We start from the raw sequence: 18,070 nt of genomic DNA, 5'->3' as shown, positions 1-18,070 counted from the left end.
ATTTGTTTTAAAGACCAATGAGAGATAAATAAGTTAAATTACCAACAGGAGAGGATTGGTTAAATAATTACCATTTAATTTGTATTATGACATATCCTGTTCTCATTAAAATACAGAGTAGTAATTACCATTAAGTACTCACTATATAATATTAAACTAAACAAGCAGGTTATAAAATATTATATAAAATATTATTTCAATTCCAGGGAAGAAAACAGATAAAAGACTGTAACATTTATACCAAAGTCTTAGGAGTGTTACTCTCAGAGTGTACGAATATGAGTGGTTGTTTTTCACTTTTGAAATTTTTAATCTTTTTGAATTCCTGTAATCAATGTATATGATTCAGTGAAAGATATTTTAAAATATATCTTGGCTATTAGCAACATGACTCTAATTTAACATTGAAAATATTTAAGAGCAAATCATTTTTGTTGATTACCTTTTCATCAACAAGCAGTTTGACAAAAAATTTGTTTCTTTGTTTTTTAATACAGAAATCCTAAATGGTGGAGTCTATGTAGACCAGAACAAATTCCTTTGTTATGCGGACACCATTCATTGGCAAGATATTGTTCGGAACCCATGGCCTTCCAACTTGACTCTTGTGTCAACAAATGGTAGTTCAGGATGTAAGTAGAATTATTCTTCTTAATTTGTCAAAATGTTCTATCCTATGTGGAGACGAATGAGTTATGCTTATCATGCCATTACTAATATTTTGAACTTTGATTGCGTTCATTGAAATGTTTAGTTACATATGACGGAACAAATGGCTGATCAACCTTTTACTTCTAGCTAATTCTCTTTTGGGAATCATGTTTCCTCTTCACAAATTCTCATTTTGTTAATGTGTTCCTCTTTGCTTAATTTAAATTACTTTATCATACTTCCAATGTACAAATGTGTGTCCCACTATCCATAAACTTAAGACTGGTATCTAACTATTGCTTCAAGTCTCTGTGACCCATATACCATTGAGACAAAGGTAGTAGAAGAAAAATATACCTTCCTATTCACTATAATTTTTTCAATAAAAAATTAAAAAGTAGTGAACATTGCAGAATTCTTAAGCCTTCATTTGCCCCTGAAGCCTTCGTGGTCATACTTTATGATAATTTCAAACACTTATGTAATGGAGAAATATAGATTTCATATAGAAGAAACACGTTACAGTCTGATTTTAGTCATTAGTCGAATAAACTACTGAATTTCTCATTCTTAAAATGTGTATTCTTTCTACCACAAAGAATTTATCAGATTTAAAGTGTTTAATATGATTTAATAATAAGCAAGTAATATTTGAACCACGATTTAAACCTTTGAAAATTATTCTGTCTGGTATCTGTTTCATTTTCATAAAGCAGGCTATGTTATCCCCACATTTATTATTACTGACATTTGTATGAAAACAGAATCTTTATCAAGTGTTAACCTGGGTTTTATATTTCTCATCTATTATATATTTCCCAACTGAAATCATAACTGTCTCAACATAGTTCAATAATTATTTGCTATATTACTGATTGTGTTATGACATTTTTGTGAAAAATCAAACTCCAAGGGACAATTATGAAATTTCATCATGGCCCTAATAATATAATGGGAAGTATGAACGTATTTGATCAAAACCGACAGCTGTGTTTTTAATAAATGGCTAAAACTTTATGTAAAAAGTAGAGTAACATAATTTTCTTGTCACCTTTGAGCAGAAATTTGTATGGGATTTTCCCTTTATGATATTCACGTTGCCTACTTTGTAAAATTACATGTGAGAAAAATGGAATCTTTTCACATTAACAAGACAAATGATGTGTTTCAGAAATGGCTTCTGTTTTCAGTCTGCCCATGCTATTGCACATATTATATTGGCAGGGTAGTGGTGGGGAGGTGTGGATATTGGTTGGGTAAAAGGAAAGGCCTGCTGACTCTCAGCTTATCAGACTGACTGGTCTGTAACACATGAATAAGATCGTTCAAGAATAGAGCCTGAGACAGAAGCCAAAAGGGAAGTGTGCCCACCAGCCTTACAGAATTTGGAGCAGGAAAGGTCTGAGGGGTTTGCTGCACTTTCACAGATGGTGTCTCTTTGTGCTATTCTTTTTGAAGACAAATTTGGATGGTTGTGCCTATAATTAAGCAACTGTGGCTGTATTGTTTTTTGCATGTAAATAATTGCAGGTGCAAAAATTATAAATGCAGAGTAGAGTCATAACCAACGGTCTTTTACAAATTAACTACCAATTGATTGCCAAAGTTTTATTATTTACATTGTAGTTTTATTTGCTGACACATTATATGTACTGCATGACACCATAGCTATTAATAATGAATTGACTATTTTTTGACTATTATGGTTTTATCTTTAGTTGATTTATTTCTCTGTCTTCTCCCCAGGGGTGATCTCAGACACTCTCAGGGTTTTAAATGCAACCTCTAGGTTGATGACTCCCTAGAACTACATACCACCAACCAATCACTCAACCAAGTTAAAAATGTGGGGGGTCATTATTATCTTTACTTTCACTTGGTTCTTGGGAGTTAATCACCGAGTCATCCCAATCTTTGCCCATTTCTTGATTTTACATGTTTATTATTATGATTGCCCTAGTTCAAGACTTCATCTGTCTAAATTACTAAAACAAACTCTGAATTTTTAATATTTTTTGAGGCAATGGACACTGTAGCAGCCTGGTGAAGCCCATTGACCTCTTCTCATAATATTTTTAGAAGAAAAAATGAGCACAAAACAAATACTTTAATTCATGAATGCATAGCAATCAATATATACATAAAATAAATTACAATGGATTACAAGGAAAATAGGTTGAGATACATTTATCAAAATGCTTAAGAAACAGATACCTAATATAGTAATATGCTTATTCATACATTAAATTAAAAATATTAGGAGTAGGATTAATATCTAGTATCATTTTTAAGCAGTGATAGGCATAAATAATATATTTTAAAGGGAAGTCTCTTCAGCAAATGATGTTGGGAAAACTAGATATCCATGTGCAAAAGATTGAACTTGGGCCTTATCATATGCCATGTTCACAAATTAACTCAAAAGCGAATTACAGACCTAAGCATAAGACTTAAAACTATAAAAGTCTTGGCAGAAAATATAGGGGGAAAGCTTTATGACCCCAGGTTTAGCAATAAATTCGTGGATATAACACGAAAAACACCAACAGCAAAAGCTAAAATAGACAAACAGGACGATATTAAACTTAAAAACGTCTGTGCGGCTGGGCGCGGTGGCTCACGCCTGTAATCCCAGCACTTTGGAAGGCTGAGGTGGGCGGATCACGAGGTCAGGAGATCGAGACCATCCTGGTTAACATGGTGAAACCCCGACTCTACTTAAAATACAAAAAATTAGCCGGGCGTGGTGGCAGGCACCTGTAGTCCCAGCTACTCCGGAGGCTGAGGCTGGAGAATGGCGTGAACCTGGGAGGCGGAGCTTGCAGTGAGCGGAGATCACGCCACTGCACTCCAGCCTGGGGAAAGAGTGAGACTCCGTCTCAAAAAAAAAAAAAAAGTCTGTGCATCAAAAGGTACAATCAACAGAATGAAAGGCAACCTATAGAAAGGGAAAAAATATTTGTAAATCATGTATCTGATAAGGAATTAATATCCAGAATATGTATAGAACCCGCAACTCAATAACATGAAGCAAATAATCCAATTAAAAAGTGAGCAAAAGATTTGTATAGACATTTCTACAAGATGGTACACAAAGGGCCAACAAGCATATAAAAAGATGCTCAACATTACTAATCATTAGAGAAAAACCAACCCCAAAATCATATCAAAACCACAATAAGATACTGTCTCCCACTTATTAGGATGGCTACTATTAAAATAAAAGAAAAGAAAATAACAAATGTGAGGAGGTGAAGAAATTGGAATCCTTCTTGGTGGGATTGTAAAATGGTGTGACCACTATGGAAAATAGTCTGGTGGTTTCTCAAAAATTAAAAATAGAATTATCATATGATCCAGCAATCCCACTTCTGGATATATATCCAAAGGAATTAAATGCAGGTTCTCAATGAGATATTTGCATATGTATGCTCATAGCAGCATTATTCATAATAACTGAGAGGTGGAAGCAACCCAAATGTCATATATGGATGAGGGAATAAACAAAATGCAGTATATACATATAATGATGAAATATTATCCAGCTTGAAATAGGAAGGAGATCTAGTCACATGCTACAACATGAATAAATCTTGAGGACACTATGCTAAAGGAAATGAGCCAGTCACAAAAACATAAATACTGTGTGATTTCTCTTACATGAAGTAACTAAACTGTCAAACTCAAAGAAAACAGAATGTAGAATGGTGGTAGCCAGGGGTTGGAAGGAATGCTAAACGTCCAATTGCTCTTTAACGAGTCAAGTTGCAATTGTTCAATGTTAAAAAAGTTCTGGAGATCTGTTGGAAAACAATGTGAATATACTTAACATTACTAAACATACACTTAAAAGTGGTTAAGATGGTAAATATTATGTTATCTTTTTTAACTGTAATTATGAATAAATAAACCAGGAAGAAGTTGAATCCCTGAATAGACCAATAACAGGCTCTGAAATTGAGGCAATAATTAATAGCCTACCAACCAAAAAAAGTCCAGGACCAGATGGATTCACAGCTGAATCCTACCAGAGGTACAAGGAGGAGCTGGTACCATTCCTTCTGAAACTATTCCAACCAAGAGAAAAAGAGGGAATCCTCCCTAACTCATTTTATGAGGCCGTTATCATCCTGATAACAAAGCCTGGCAGAGAAACAACAAAAAAAGAGAATTTTAGACCAATATCCCTGCTGAACATCGATGCAAAAATCCTCAATAAAATACTGGCAAACCGAATCCAACAGCACATCAAAAAGCTTATCCACCATGATCAAGTGGGCTTCATCCCTGGGATGCAAGACTGGTTCAACATACGCAAATCAATAAACGTAATCCAGCATATAAACAGAACCAAAGACAAAAACCACATGATTATCTCAATAGATGCAGAAAAGGACTTTGACAAAATTAAACAGCCCTTCATGCTAAAAACTGTCAATAAATTAGGTATTGATGGGACGTATCTCAAAATAATAAGAGCTATCTATGACAAACCCACAGCCAATATCATACTGAATGGGCAAAAACTGGAAGCATTCCCTTTGAAAACTGGCACAAGACAGGGATGCCCTCTCTCACCACTCCTATTCAACATAGTGTTGGAAGTTCTGGCCAGGGCAATCAGGCAGGAGAAAGAAATAAAGGGTATTCAATTAGGAAAAGAGGAAGTCAAATTGTCCCGTTTGCAGATGACATGATTTTATATTTAGAAAACCCCATTGTCTCGCCCAAAATCTTCTTAAGCTGATAAGCAACTTCAGCAAAGTCTCAGGATACAAAATCAATGTGCAAAAATCACAAGCAGTCTTATACACCAATAACAGACAAACAGAGAGCCAAATCATGAGTGAACTCCCATTCACAATTGCTTCAAAGAGAATAAAATACCTAGGAATCCAACTTACAAGGGACGTGAAGGACCTCTTCAAGGAGAACTACAAACCACTGCTCAATGAAATAAAAGAGGATACAAACAAATGGAAGAACATTCCATGCTCATGGATAGGAAGAATCAATATCGTGAAAATGGCCATACTGCCCAAGGTAATTTATAGATTCAATACCATCCCCATCAAGCTACCAATGACTTTCTTCACAGAATTGGAAAAAACTACTTTAAAGTTCATATGGAACCAAAAAAGAGCCCGCATCGCCAAGTCAATCCTAAGCCAAAAGAACAAAGCTGTAGGCATCATGCTATCTGACTTCAAACTATACTACAAGGCTACAGTAACCCACACAGCATGGTACTGGTACCAAAACAGAGATATAGACCAATGGAACAGAACAGAGCCCTCAGAAATAATACCACACAATTTGGCTCCCGAATCCATTCTCTGAACTACACCATCTTCTCTGATGAGAAATCATTGTTTCTCTATTTTTCCATATTAATGTTCTTGTATATTCCTATTTGCTTAAATTTTAGAGGGCAACTTATTTACATCATCCACTGCTGCTTACCAGCAGTTTGACCTTAAGCAAGTCATTTATGCCCTCAGTCCCTCCATTTCCTCACCTATAAAAGACAGAGAGCATCAAGAGCTGAGCTGAGCTGACAGCTAAGCTGCTAGGTGACAGTGGTCAATTCAGACAAGCAAACATGAGGGTAACAGTCAAGCTTTTAATCACTTACTGCAATAATTTATTCCAAAGGCTAAATCAGAGAAAGCACCAACTTCACTGTCTCATGTTTCCTCCATAGAACAGTGCCAGGTGAGGGTCAGATGTATGACAGCAGACATGGGGAATTGTTTCACTGAGGAGGGAGTGGCAAAAAAAAAATGGTTCTGAAAGTTTTATGAACCTGGAAGCTTGAAGGAGAGAGGAGTGGGAAGGCTTGAGTGAAAAGTACTGAGTATGGAGTCAGAGTGGAGAAAAGGTGTCTTCCAGGCCCCCTTACTTCCTCCCCTTAAGGAGATTTTAGTGAAAGCACCTAAGGAAAACTGCTGTCAAAGGACCTTAATAAAGAGGTCTCTGAATAGCGTACCTGGGCCAGGATGGGAGACATATATGAGACATGGCTGGTCAGCAAACCCTGAGTCTCTTACTGCAACTCCCTTAGAGACTGCAGTGCATTGACTGGGCACCAAGTCTGGCGTGGGAGGACAGCTTTGAAACTCCAGGAGGCCTGCCAGGTAAAGTAATTGCCTGTGCTCCTGCCTGAAAGATCACATATAGGTTTTTCTTTTTTTTGCCCAGGAGCTGTTATTATTATCAACTTCATAGGGCTATTATGAGCAATAAATGAGTTAATGTGTCAATCCAAGGGTGATTTCTTATGACAAAAGAATAAAGGACCTTCCAATTATAATTTTTATATGAATTGACCATATGAAGACAGAAGTATTTTTAAAATATGTGACAGTTATATTTTCATTATATATTCATTGACATTTAACTATGTTTCTACATTTTAAGTGTGTTTTAATAATTAGAAGGTTGTCTCTCATAGGTTTAGCTCATCAAGACACTGAGAAGAACAATCCTCAGCTGCTCCAGTCCCTACAACTCTTTTCTTTGATTACGCCAGGTACATCACTCATTCTTAGTTGCTTTCTAGAACCAAATACCAACTAACAACTGAAGTGAGAGAGGGGGAATTGACAAATTCATAGATACCACTATAGTCATGAACATAATTCCAGGACTAATTACTTGTTTAACCAGATGTTCTGCCTGCATTCAATCTATCCATGTTTTAAACTTTTTTTCAATGACTTTTACATGTCATAGTAATGACCCACTCCTAATTAATATTGCACTTTGTATTACATATAACTAGCTTTCTTGAAATAGAACTCTCAAGATAGAGTACAATTAAACCTGATCTATTACATTACCAACTTGTGTTACTCCTTCTATATGAAAATATTTAGGTAAAATAGTTGTGCCTTTCTAAGGTATTTTGTAGTAAAGCAAAAAATAAAAAAGAAAAAAGTAGCAAGAAAATTTACCCTCGATGTATTTTACTACAGCTTCAGTTTGTGTGCATTAGACATACAACACATCTAACTTTGCATAAACGTATACACAGAATGAAATCACACTGTTTTCAAAAGATATTTTAAAATAAAACCCTAAATTATGGAAATGGGAATATATGAAAAACATCAGACATGGAAAGGATACATTGAATCTATATGAATCCAAAAGATCATTTTTCTAAAATACCAATAAAACAGATTTTTATGGACCTGATTTAATAAAACAAAAACCAAAAGAACTTAAGATCACTTATGAATTCAGATGCAATTTTTTGAATAAAATATTAGCAAAGAGAACTAACAGAATCTAAAATGTATTTTAGAAAAGAATACACTAAGATCAAGTGGCAGCTCAGCTGCCTTTTTAATGCTGTTCTGAGAAAGTAAGGACTTGCACCTGACCCACACCATAGAAGGCCTTTGACACTATATTTATAAGAAGAGGCTTTCCAGGTCAACTGAAACTCACTCTAGGAATTAACTTTTACTAAGAACATTACCGGAGCAAGCACAGTACACCTGCTAGCCTGGTTTTCTTGTCTCTTAGTTCCTTGAGATGAAAATGTATTGTTTCACTTTTTGAGTACAGTTTTCAATATACATCTTTATTTTCTTTTATTTTTATTTACTTTTTATTTTTTTAGACTGAGTCTTGCTCTGTTACCCAGTTGGAGTGTGGTGCAATCACAGCTCACTGGAGCCTCGACCTCTTGGGTTCAGGCAATCCTCCTGTTTCAGCCTCTTGAGTAGCTGGGACCACAGATGCATGTCACTACACCCAGATAATTGTTTTTTACTGTTTGTAGAGACAGGATCTCCCTATGTTACCCAGGTTAGACTCAAACTTCTGGACACAAGTTATCCTCCCGCCACAGCCTCACAAAGTGCTAAGATTACAGGCTTGAGCCACTGCGCCCAGCCTTCATTTTTATTATATATGATAAGTTCCTCTCAAACAACCTTTTGCCAAATTGTGTGTGTGTGTGTGTGTGTGTATAATTATAAAAAATAATTATAAGAGTATGGTCATGGAAAGCGAGTACTTCTTCTGTAATAGGGGATGTGGCATTTTGAAGGCTTAATTGAACTGGATGAGCCATTGAGACATATAGGGTTTAGCCTATAAATTAACTTTGACAAAGTTATGTAACAATTTTACTGATATCTTATCAAGAGAGTCATAGAGGTTATCGGATGGGCTTGAAACCAGTTTCTGGGAGTTTGATTCCTTCCTTTCTCATTTAGGTTTTCCTGTAGGCTGGCTCTTCGAATGTGTGGTAAGGTGGTGGACAGCCATAAAGCCGCTCTAAATTAGCAGATGGTTGTTCAATTGTTAGTACTTTTTGTTTTGAAGCAAAGGCTTCTCAGATCATAAAGATTATTAGTATAACTGCTGTTAGTGAGATAAATGACCATATGGATAAGAAAATATTTCACGTGGTGTATGCATCAGGATAATCAGAGTAACGTCGAGGCATACCGGATAGGCCAAGGAAGTGCTGTAGAAAAAGGTTAAATTAACACCTATGAATATAATGGTGAAGTAGATTTTAGCATAGGTCTGACTAAGTGTATAGCCTGAAAATAAGGAGAATCAGTGGACAAAGCCTCCTATAATGGCGAGCACTGCTACTATTGATAGGACATAGTGGAAATGGGCTACAACATAATATGTGTCATGTAAGATAATATCTGGTGTTGAATTAGCTAATAAGGTGCCGGTTAAACCTTTACTGTGAAAAGGAAAATTAATCGTAGGGCACAGAATGTTGCGGGAGATCATTTGATGTTACCACCGGGCAGGGTAGCTAATCAGCTAAAGACCTTGACGCCAGTAGGGATAGCAATAATTATGGTAGTAGAGGTGATGTATGCTCGTGTGTCTGCATCTATCCCTACTGTAAATATATGGTGAGCCCATATGATAAATCCTAAGAAGTCAATTGATATCATGGCTCTATGCCCATGTATCCAAACAATTCCTTTTTTCCAGAATAATATGTTACCATGTGGGAGATTATCCCGAAGCTTTGTACCAGCAGAATACATGTTGGTACAAGATTAGGTCACCCCCACCAGCAGGGTCAAACAAAGAAGTATTGAGGTTATTGTCAGTTAATAGTGTCGTAATGCCGGAGGCTAGGACTAGAAGGGAAAGGAGTAGGACTGCCGTAATGAGGACTGATCAGACGAAAAGGGGTGTTTGATATTGGGATATAGCTGGAGGGTTTATGTTAATAATAGTGGTAATAAGGTTAATGGCCACTAAAATAGAAGAGACACCTGCCAAGTGGAGCGAGAAGATGGTCAGGTCCACAGAGGCTCCTGCATGTGCTAGGTTTCCTGCTAAAGGGGGATAAACTGTCCAGCCGGTTCCAGCGCCGGCTTCCACTATTGAAGACGCAAGTAACAGTAGAAAAGATAGGGGGAGAAGTCAGACGCTCATATTATTTATCCGGGGGAATGCCATATCGGGTGTACCAATTATCAGCGGGACTAGCCAGTTGCTGAAACTCCCAATTAGGATTAGTATCACCATAAAGAAGATTATAACGAATGTGTGGGCGGTAACAATAACATTGTAGATCTGATAATCTAGCAGAGTTCCTGGTTGGCCTAGTTCTGCTTGAATTAGGAGGCTTAAGGTAGTGCCTACTATCCCCGCCCATGCGCCGAATAACAGGTATAGTGTTCCGATATCTTTGTGGTTAGTTGAAAACAATCATCAATTGGTGAACACAGGGGGGCGGGGGGAGGGGGTGTAAAATGGCTGAGCAAGCATTAGACTGTAAATCTAAAGACAGAGGTCAAGGCCACTTTTCACCAGCCCTGAAGGTGGTTTCTCATGTTGAATTGCAAATTCAAAGGAGCAGCTTCAATCCTGCCAGGGCTTCTCCTGCCTTTTTCCCCCAACGGTGGGAGAAATAGATTGAAGCCAGTTGATTAGGGGGTTTAGCTGTTAACTAAATTTTCGTGGGTTTGAATTCCACCAGTCTAGTAAGGGCTTAGCTTAATTAAAGTGGTTTATTTGCGTTCAATTGATGCAGAATAGAGTCTTGCAGCCCTTAGGTCTGTTACAGAAATTAAGTGTCATTTACTTACTAAGGGCTTTGAAGGCACTTGGTCTTATTTAAACTAAATTTCTAAGTTATAGTTAGTATTAATGGAGAGGTGGGTAAGAGGAGGGTAGAAGAGATGACAAGTGAGGAGGGAGTAGTGTGGGTTTTGTGATTTCGAATTGTCATTTTAGTTTCATATTATTAGATGTGGGGAATAGTGTTACTGAGATGGAATAAATGAGGTGTATATAAGAGTACAGGTTGAGTAGGGATATGATAGCTATAATGGTTGGGGTGATAAGGCTATCATTTTTTGTAAATTCTTGGATGATGATTCATTTAGGCAGGAACCCTGTAATGCGGGTAAACCTCATAGGGATAGTAGAATTAGTGGAGTTACAGGTGTCAACCATGCTAATTTCTTTCAGGCATGAGATAGTGACGGGGTTGTGATACTTATACTCAGGTTGAGTGCTAGAATTGCGGTTGTTGTTAAGGTAAATAATCAGATTTAGAGTGGTAATGTTTGGGTCATAAATTAGTACTGCTATTATTCAACCTATGGATTGAGGAGTAGACTAGGATTTTACACAGTTGTGTTTGGTTAAGTCCCCCTCAACTGCCCACTATAATGGATAGAATTGTGATAGACAGGAGGATGTTCAGGTTTGTTGATGGGAAGATTTGAAACATAATCGAGATAGGGGCTACTTTTTGTCATGTGAGGAGAAATATATCATGCTCGAAGGAAGTAACAATTAATCAGTAGACACTCACGCACATATGCTCACACACATATGCTCATGCATGTACCCTCACGCACATACGCTCAATTTGAAGAACTACTTCCGATTAAATCTGCAAACTCCACTCCCTCCATCTCTGACTTTACCATCAACCTAGATAAATGTACCCTTGCCAAACCCCAAAAACAAGATACTAAAATGCAACCCAGTCAGAGCCCAGAAATCATATTTTAACCACGAACGCTCCAACAGCTACCCCTTGGTTGATGGAATTTTCTAAAAAATCTTAAGGCCCTCCTACCAAATAAACCCTCCATTCTGTGTAATAAATAGAGTAACTAAACCTCTGCCCTAATACTAATATAATACCTTGAGCGTATCCCTCAGAAAGCGCTGCCCCAATATAACATACCCCTAAATCAACCATATTCAAATTATGAGTCATCCTCTCAGCCAAACCTCTGCCAATTCATCTTTAAAGAACCTGAATTTCCAGAACTGTAAATAACCATTTATATTTACTTCTTTCTTTCTCACATTTTAATTTTCACTTACATATTCCATGCAGTTAGTATAGTTTAAGTATTCAAAGCAAGACAGTGAAAATGTCTAGATGGGTTCACACAACCCCATAAACAGATAGGTTTGGTCCTGGCCTTTTTTATTAGCTCTTAATAAGATTACACATGCAAGTATCCCCACCCCAGTGAAAATGCCCTCTAGATCACCCAGATTAAAAGGAGCAAGTATCAAGCACACACAAATGCAGCTCAAGATAGTTTGCTCAACCACACCCCTACGGGAAACAGCAGTGATAAATCTTTAGTAATAAACAAAAGCTTAACTAAGCTATACTAATATTTGGGGTTGGTTAACTTCATGCCAGCCACCACGGCCATATGATTAACCCAAGCTAATAGAACTTGGCATAAAGAATGTTTAAGGTCTATCCTCAATAAAGCTAAGTTGTAAAAAACTCCATCTAAGTTGTAAAAACTTCCAGCTGAAATCAAATATACTACAAAGTGGCTTTAATACCCTGAAGACACAATAGCTAAGACCCAAACTGGGATTAGATACCCCACTACACTTAGCCCTAAAGTCGAATAGTTACATTAACAAAACCATTCGCCAGAGTACTACAAGCAACAGCTTAAAACTCAAAGGACTTGGCGGTGCTTTACATTCCTCTAGAGGAGCCTGTTCTACAATAGACCAACCCCGATACAACTCACCACCTCTTGCCCCCAGCCTGTATACCACCATCTTCAGCAAACCCTAAAAAGGTTATAGAGTAAGCATAAGTATACACATAAAAAATGTTAGGTCAAGGTGTAACCCGTGAGGTGGCAAGAAATGGGCTACATTTTCTATGTCCAGGAAATCTCATGAAAACCTTTGTGAAATCTGAAGGCTCAAGGAGGATTTAGCAGTAAACCAAGAGCAGAGTGTTCAGTTGAATAAGGCCATGAAGCACGTACACAGAGCCTATCACCCTCCTCAAATATTACTCTAGAAATCACTATTACTAATAATTTTCTACACATCTATAGAGGAGATAAGTTATAACATGGTAAGCATATTGGAAAGTATGCTTGGACAAACCAAAGTGTAGCTTAACCCAAAGCATCTGGCTTATGCCCAGAAGATTTCATCATGGCCTGATCACTTTTAGCTAACTCTAGCCCCAAACCTTGCTAAAAATGTTATCAAACTATCTTAATCAAACCATTTACTTAGACAAAAGTGTAGGCAATAGAAATTTTTACCTTGGTGCAATAGACATAGTACAGTAAGGGAAAGATGGAAGAGCTATATCAAGCACTAAAAAAGCAAAGACAAGCCCTTATACCTTCTGCATAATCTATTAACTAGAAATAACTTTACACAGAGAACTATAGCCAAGTCCCCCAAAACCAGATGAGCTACTCAAGAACAGCTGAAAGACCACACTCACCTATCTGGCAAAATAGTGGGAAGATTCATGAGTAGCAGTGACAACCTTACTGAGCCTGGTGATAGCTCATTGTCCAAGATAGAAACTTAGTTCAACTTTAAACTTACCCAAAGAATTACTTAATTCCCCTGTAAGTTTAATTGTTAGTCTAGAGAGGGACAACTCTTTAGACCTTAGGAAACAACCTTCCTACAGAGAGTAAAAATTATTAGCACCACAGTTGGCCCAAAAGCAGCCACCAATTAAGAAAGCATTTAAGTTCAACATCGAACTATCTTAAATTCTAATCACTCTACTGAACTCCTAACATCACATTGGACTAATCTATTACTTAATAGAAGCAATCATGTTAATATAAGTAACATGAAGACATTCTCCATTACATAAGCTTACATCAGACCGGAATAACCCACTGACAGTTAACAGTCCAATATTAATAAATGATATAATAAGCACCCTGTTATTTTCACTGTTAACCCAACACAGTCATACTTTAAGGAAAGATTACAAAAAGTAAAAGGAAATCGGCAAATCTTACCTTGCCTGTTTACCAAAAACACCATCTCTAGCATTATCAGTATTAGAGGCACTGCCTGCCCAGTGACATATGTTCAACAGCCGCGATATCCTAACCGTTCAAAAGTAGCATAATCACTTGTTCCCTAAATAGGGACTTGTATGACTGACCAGACAAGGGTTCAGCTGTGCTTTACTTTTAACCAGTGAAATTGACCTATCCGTGAAGAGGCAGATATAAACAAATAAGATGAGAAGACCCTATGCGGCTTTAATTCATTAATGCAAATAAAAACTCAAGCCTACAGGCCCTAGCTTACTATCCCCATATTAAAAATTTTAAACTGCTTGGCTGGGTGCAGTGACTCATGCCTGTAATCCCAGCACTTTGGGAGGCCGAGGCGGGGGCATCACCTGAGGTTAGGAGTTCAAAACCAGCCTGGCCAACATGGTGAAACCCCATCTCTACAAAAATACAAAAATTAGTTGGGCATGATGGCAGGTGCTGGTAATCCCAGCTACTCGGGAGGCTGCGGTGGAAGAATTGTTTGAACCCAGGAGGCAGAGGTTCCAGTGAGCCAAGACCACACCATTGCACTCCAGCCTGGGTGACAGATGGAGACTCCGTCTCAAGAAAAAAAAAAAAAAAAAAAAAAAAAAAAAAATTGGTTGAGGTGACCACAGAGCATCTGAACAATCTAAGACCATACTAGTCCAAGTGAGTTTCTACACATTGACCCAGTAATTTGATCAACGGAATAAGTTACCCTAGGGATAACAGCACAGTCCTATTCTAGAGTCCATATCGACAATAGGGTTTACAACCTCAATGTTGGATCAGGACATCCTATTGTGTTGCCACTATTGAAGGTTCGTTTGTTCAATGATTAATGTCCTATGTGATCTGAGTTCAGACCGGAGTAATCCAGGTTGTTTTCTATCTAGTTAACATTTCTCCTTTATATATATACTTCACATAAATATGATATATGTATATATATGAAGTGTGTATATATATACACTTCACTATAAAGTATATATACTTCATAGTATGTATATGAAGTGTGTGTGTGTGTATATATATATATATATATATATAAAGTTACAGAAGTATAATCCTTACTTTCTTGAAAGTGACAGAATATTTATTCCTTGGAAGTACTTAACCTGACCTCCAGGTGGTAGAACAGAAGAATTATCTCATACCCTCTCTTCCTTAGCTCATCTTAGTCCTCGTATTCATCATGCATTGCATGTATTATTATTTTTTCCTGAAAATCATAACATATATGAGTATATAAAAATTCATTTGTATGTAATAAGTACATAAAAAGTAAACATTTATATAAATTTATACATACACACATACATATAATATTAGTCTCAACAGTTTATAATTATGAATTAGCTTCTACTTATCTTTTACATATAACTTAACCAAAAACTTGGAGTGAATTCCATAGCTTCACCCCTCTGGTCTTATTCTCTTACTGCCAACCTCCCAGCCTCTGCTACCAAGGACTCCCGTCATGTCACAGCTGGGCTAGGTACTCCCTCAACTGCACTTAAGACCCAGGTGCCTGATCCCTTCAAAGCACAAATAAAACCAGTTATTGACAAGACGTGGTGGCTCATGCTGTAATCCCAGAAATTTGGGAGGCTGAAGTGGGAGGATTCCCTTAAACCTGGAATTTGAGAGCAACTTGGGCAACAGAGTAGGAACACATCTTTACAAAAAACAAAACAAAACAAAACAAAAAAACAGCCCAGTATGGTGAAGTATACCTGTAGTCTCAGTTACTCGAGAGTCAGAGGTAGGAGGATCGCTTAAGTCCAGGAGGTCAAGACTGAAGTGAGCCATGATTGTACCAGTGTGCTCCAGCCTGGGTGACAGAGTGAGACCTCATCTCAAAGAAAGAAGAAGAAAAAATCATTAGTTATCAACATAATTTTGTTAATAATAAGAATGGTTATTTGGAGAGAAAGAGGCCCAAAATTAACTTCCATATCCCTGTCCATGTGTTGTCGTTGAAGATATCCCCCACTACTGAGACCCTCTGACCACGTTCAGACCTTAGGGATTAGTCTCTTTATCTTCCCCTAGGTCTTTTTGCCTCTTATTCAGTTCAAAGCTCATCTCATTTTCTGTTTCTGATTTAGTGGAAACACCAATTGTCATATTAGGAAATACTCCACACAGAATATGGTGTGGATCCCTTAGACAAGTTTTAATAGTGCATTTTCCAAAAGCATGATTTCTTCAGTCGTAAATTATACCATATGTCAGTGCTGTGCTGATAAATGTTTAATAACTACTCTCCAAAAATAGGGGAAAAAAGCCCCAATTTGTTGAGCTTACTGATTTTCATGGTATAAATATTTCTAACATCTTCCCATTTGAGCAATCAGTGTGGCTTTTGGAAGAGATGTCCAGGTATCACACCATTATGTAGTATTTCCACCATACAGGTTCAGTAGATGTACATGAACTCAATTACACAGAAGATAGTAAAATATAGTAAACTAATCAGGAAATAATGAATTTCTAGTATATATTATCTTTGTTTTAATAACATTTAATTGTGGGTTTATATAGTTTAATATTTAGTAATGGTTGTTTAATGAAAAGCTCTCAAAATTCTAGAAATTTTTAGCAGTTGGCTTTGTACACTGGGTACTACCACCTGTGAATATGAACAGCCCTGTAAAGGTAATGCTAGGCTGAGGCCAGTTCAGTTGCTTATCATTTTTCTCTATAAGAGCACCAAGAGATTCGGCCAACACCTCATGCATGGTATGAACTGATTGTAGCCCCTAGTCTCTTGTGAGCAAATGCTGAATAAAACACACACACACATACACACACACTTTTCAAGAAAGAACAATCTCTTTAGCCTCTTTAGGGATAGGGCAGCTTAGCTCAAAATTTGTAAAGAAAAAGCATTTGACTCTTCAGCATCATTTTCTGCTAACATTTTTCATTTAAATTATTAAACTGTATACTTAGCTGCACTCATGCTAACTTTTGCATTCAAGTTTTCCACAAGAATAATGAGTAGATTTTATTTCTGTTTGACTAAAAGGTTTAGAAAAGTGGTCCCTCTCAAATTAAACAAGAGTTTCTGTCTCAAAGATTAACTCCTCTGTACCCCACAAGCTTACTGCTCTAGCTCTTAAAATGGTAATTTTCCACCTTCAACTATGTTTAGATTCAGTTTCCACTGACGAACCTTAAATCTTCTTTATGACCATAGCTTGTTGGGAGAAAAAATATTATTACATGAAGGTAACCAGCAGAGATGTTGTGTAGCATGGTCTAGCACTAGCACGAAAGGACAAGGTTTGTCATGTCCACAGGTAACTAGATTAAGGTTTCCAAACATGGGCATGTATCTGAATTCACTCAGAGATTCTGCCTGAGTACGTTTTGTTTAAAGAAGAGAATCTGACTATCTTCAAAATTCTCCTATTGATTCTAGGAAGAGGTGTAAGTAGCACTGGCCTAGCATAAGATGTCTATGATGGTAAAATGATTAGCAAAGCCTAATATGATGCAGATATTTCAGGCCATATGTTAGTTTGAAATTGGCATAGAACATATGGGCATGCTACAAATGAGCCAACTACCAAATACACGAGTCCCCTCTTAGAGAATATTTAGTTCTCTGTTGTTATGTGAAACTTCTATGTCGTTAATTTCAATAATAAAAATCTCAGTGCTTTAAATGCCTGTGACCTCCTGGGCCTGTTATATCACAGGCACTTAAAGAACCCTATTTCTAATTTGCATATTATGTGAGGTAGGTATTAAGAGCCTGATTTGGGGGTCTCTGAGAGCCTCAAGCAGCTTGCAATTTCTAGTATGGAGCAGACTTGTTGGCTTCCAGTGAAGAGTTGAAGTGATCAAAATATCTTGAAATAGTAGGTCTCTGGAATTCAAATTGTCTATCTGAGGGCAGCCTTCAGGTTTCATTGTTTCTCTGAAACTTATTTTTAAGTACATTTTAACAAGCATTTTCACTAAAATATGTGAATTTTATTGAAAAAATATATCATGATATAACTAAATGTCACTGATATGAGAAAGGTTTTCACACTGTTTAAACATAATAGATGGAGAAAGACAAAGCAATTTGAATAATTAACTTTTCTTTG

At 37.0% G+C, this 18,070-nt stretch overlaps 1 protein-coding gene across 6 annotated transcripts in view; it reads left to right on the top strand.

The window, feature by feature from the left end:
• ERBB4 (erb-b2 receptor tyrosine kinase 4) overlaps positions 1-18,070 on the top strand; it is a 1,162,809-nt gene that overhangs the window by 744,821 nt on the left and 399,918 nt on the right. For all 6 annotated transcript variants that reach the window (XM_054549798.1, XM_024243752.3, XM_024243750.3 and 3 more), the window contains exon 4: positions 498-632. In XM_054549798.1, the coding sequence (XP_054405773.1) occupies positions 498-632 (135 nt within the window). The remainder of the gene's footprint in view (positions 1-497; positions 633-18,070) is intronic.

This window comes from Pongo abelii, chromosome 11 (assembly GCF_028885655.2).
Source record: "Pongo abelii isolate AG06213 chromosome 11, NHGRI_mPonAbe1-v2.0_pri, whole genome shotgun sequence".
In the NCBI taxonomy this organism is placed as follows: Eukaryota; Metazoa; Chordata; class Mammalia; order Primates; family Hominidae; genus Pongo; species Pongo abelii.
Note: the sequence above shows the minus strand (reverse complement) of the source record. Positions and strands in the feature narration are given on the sequence as shown.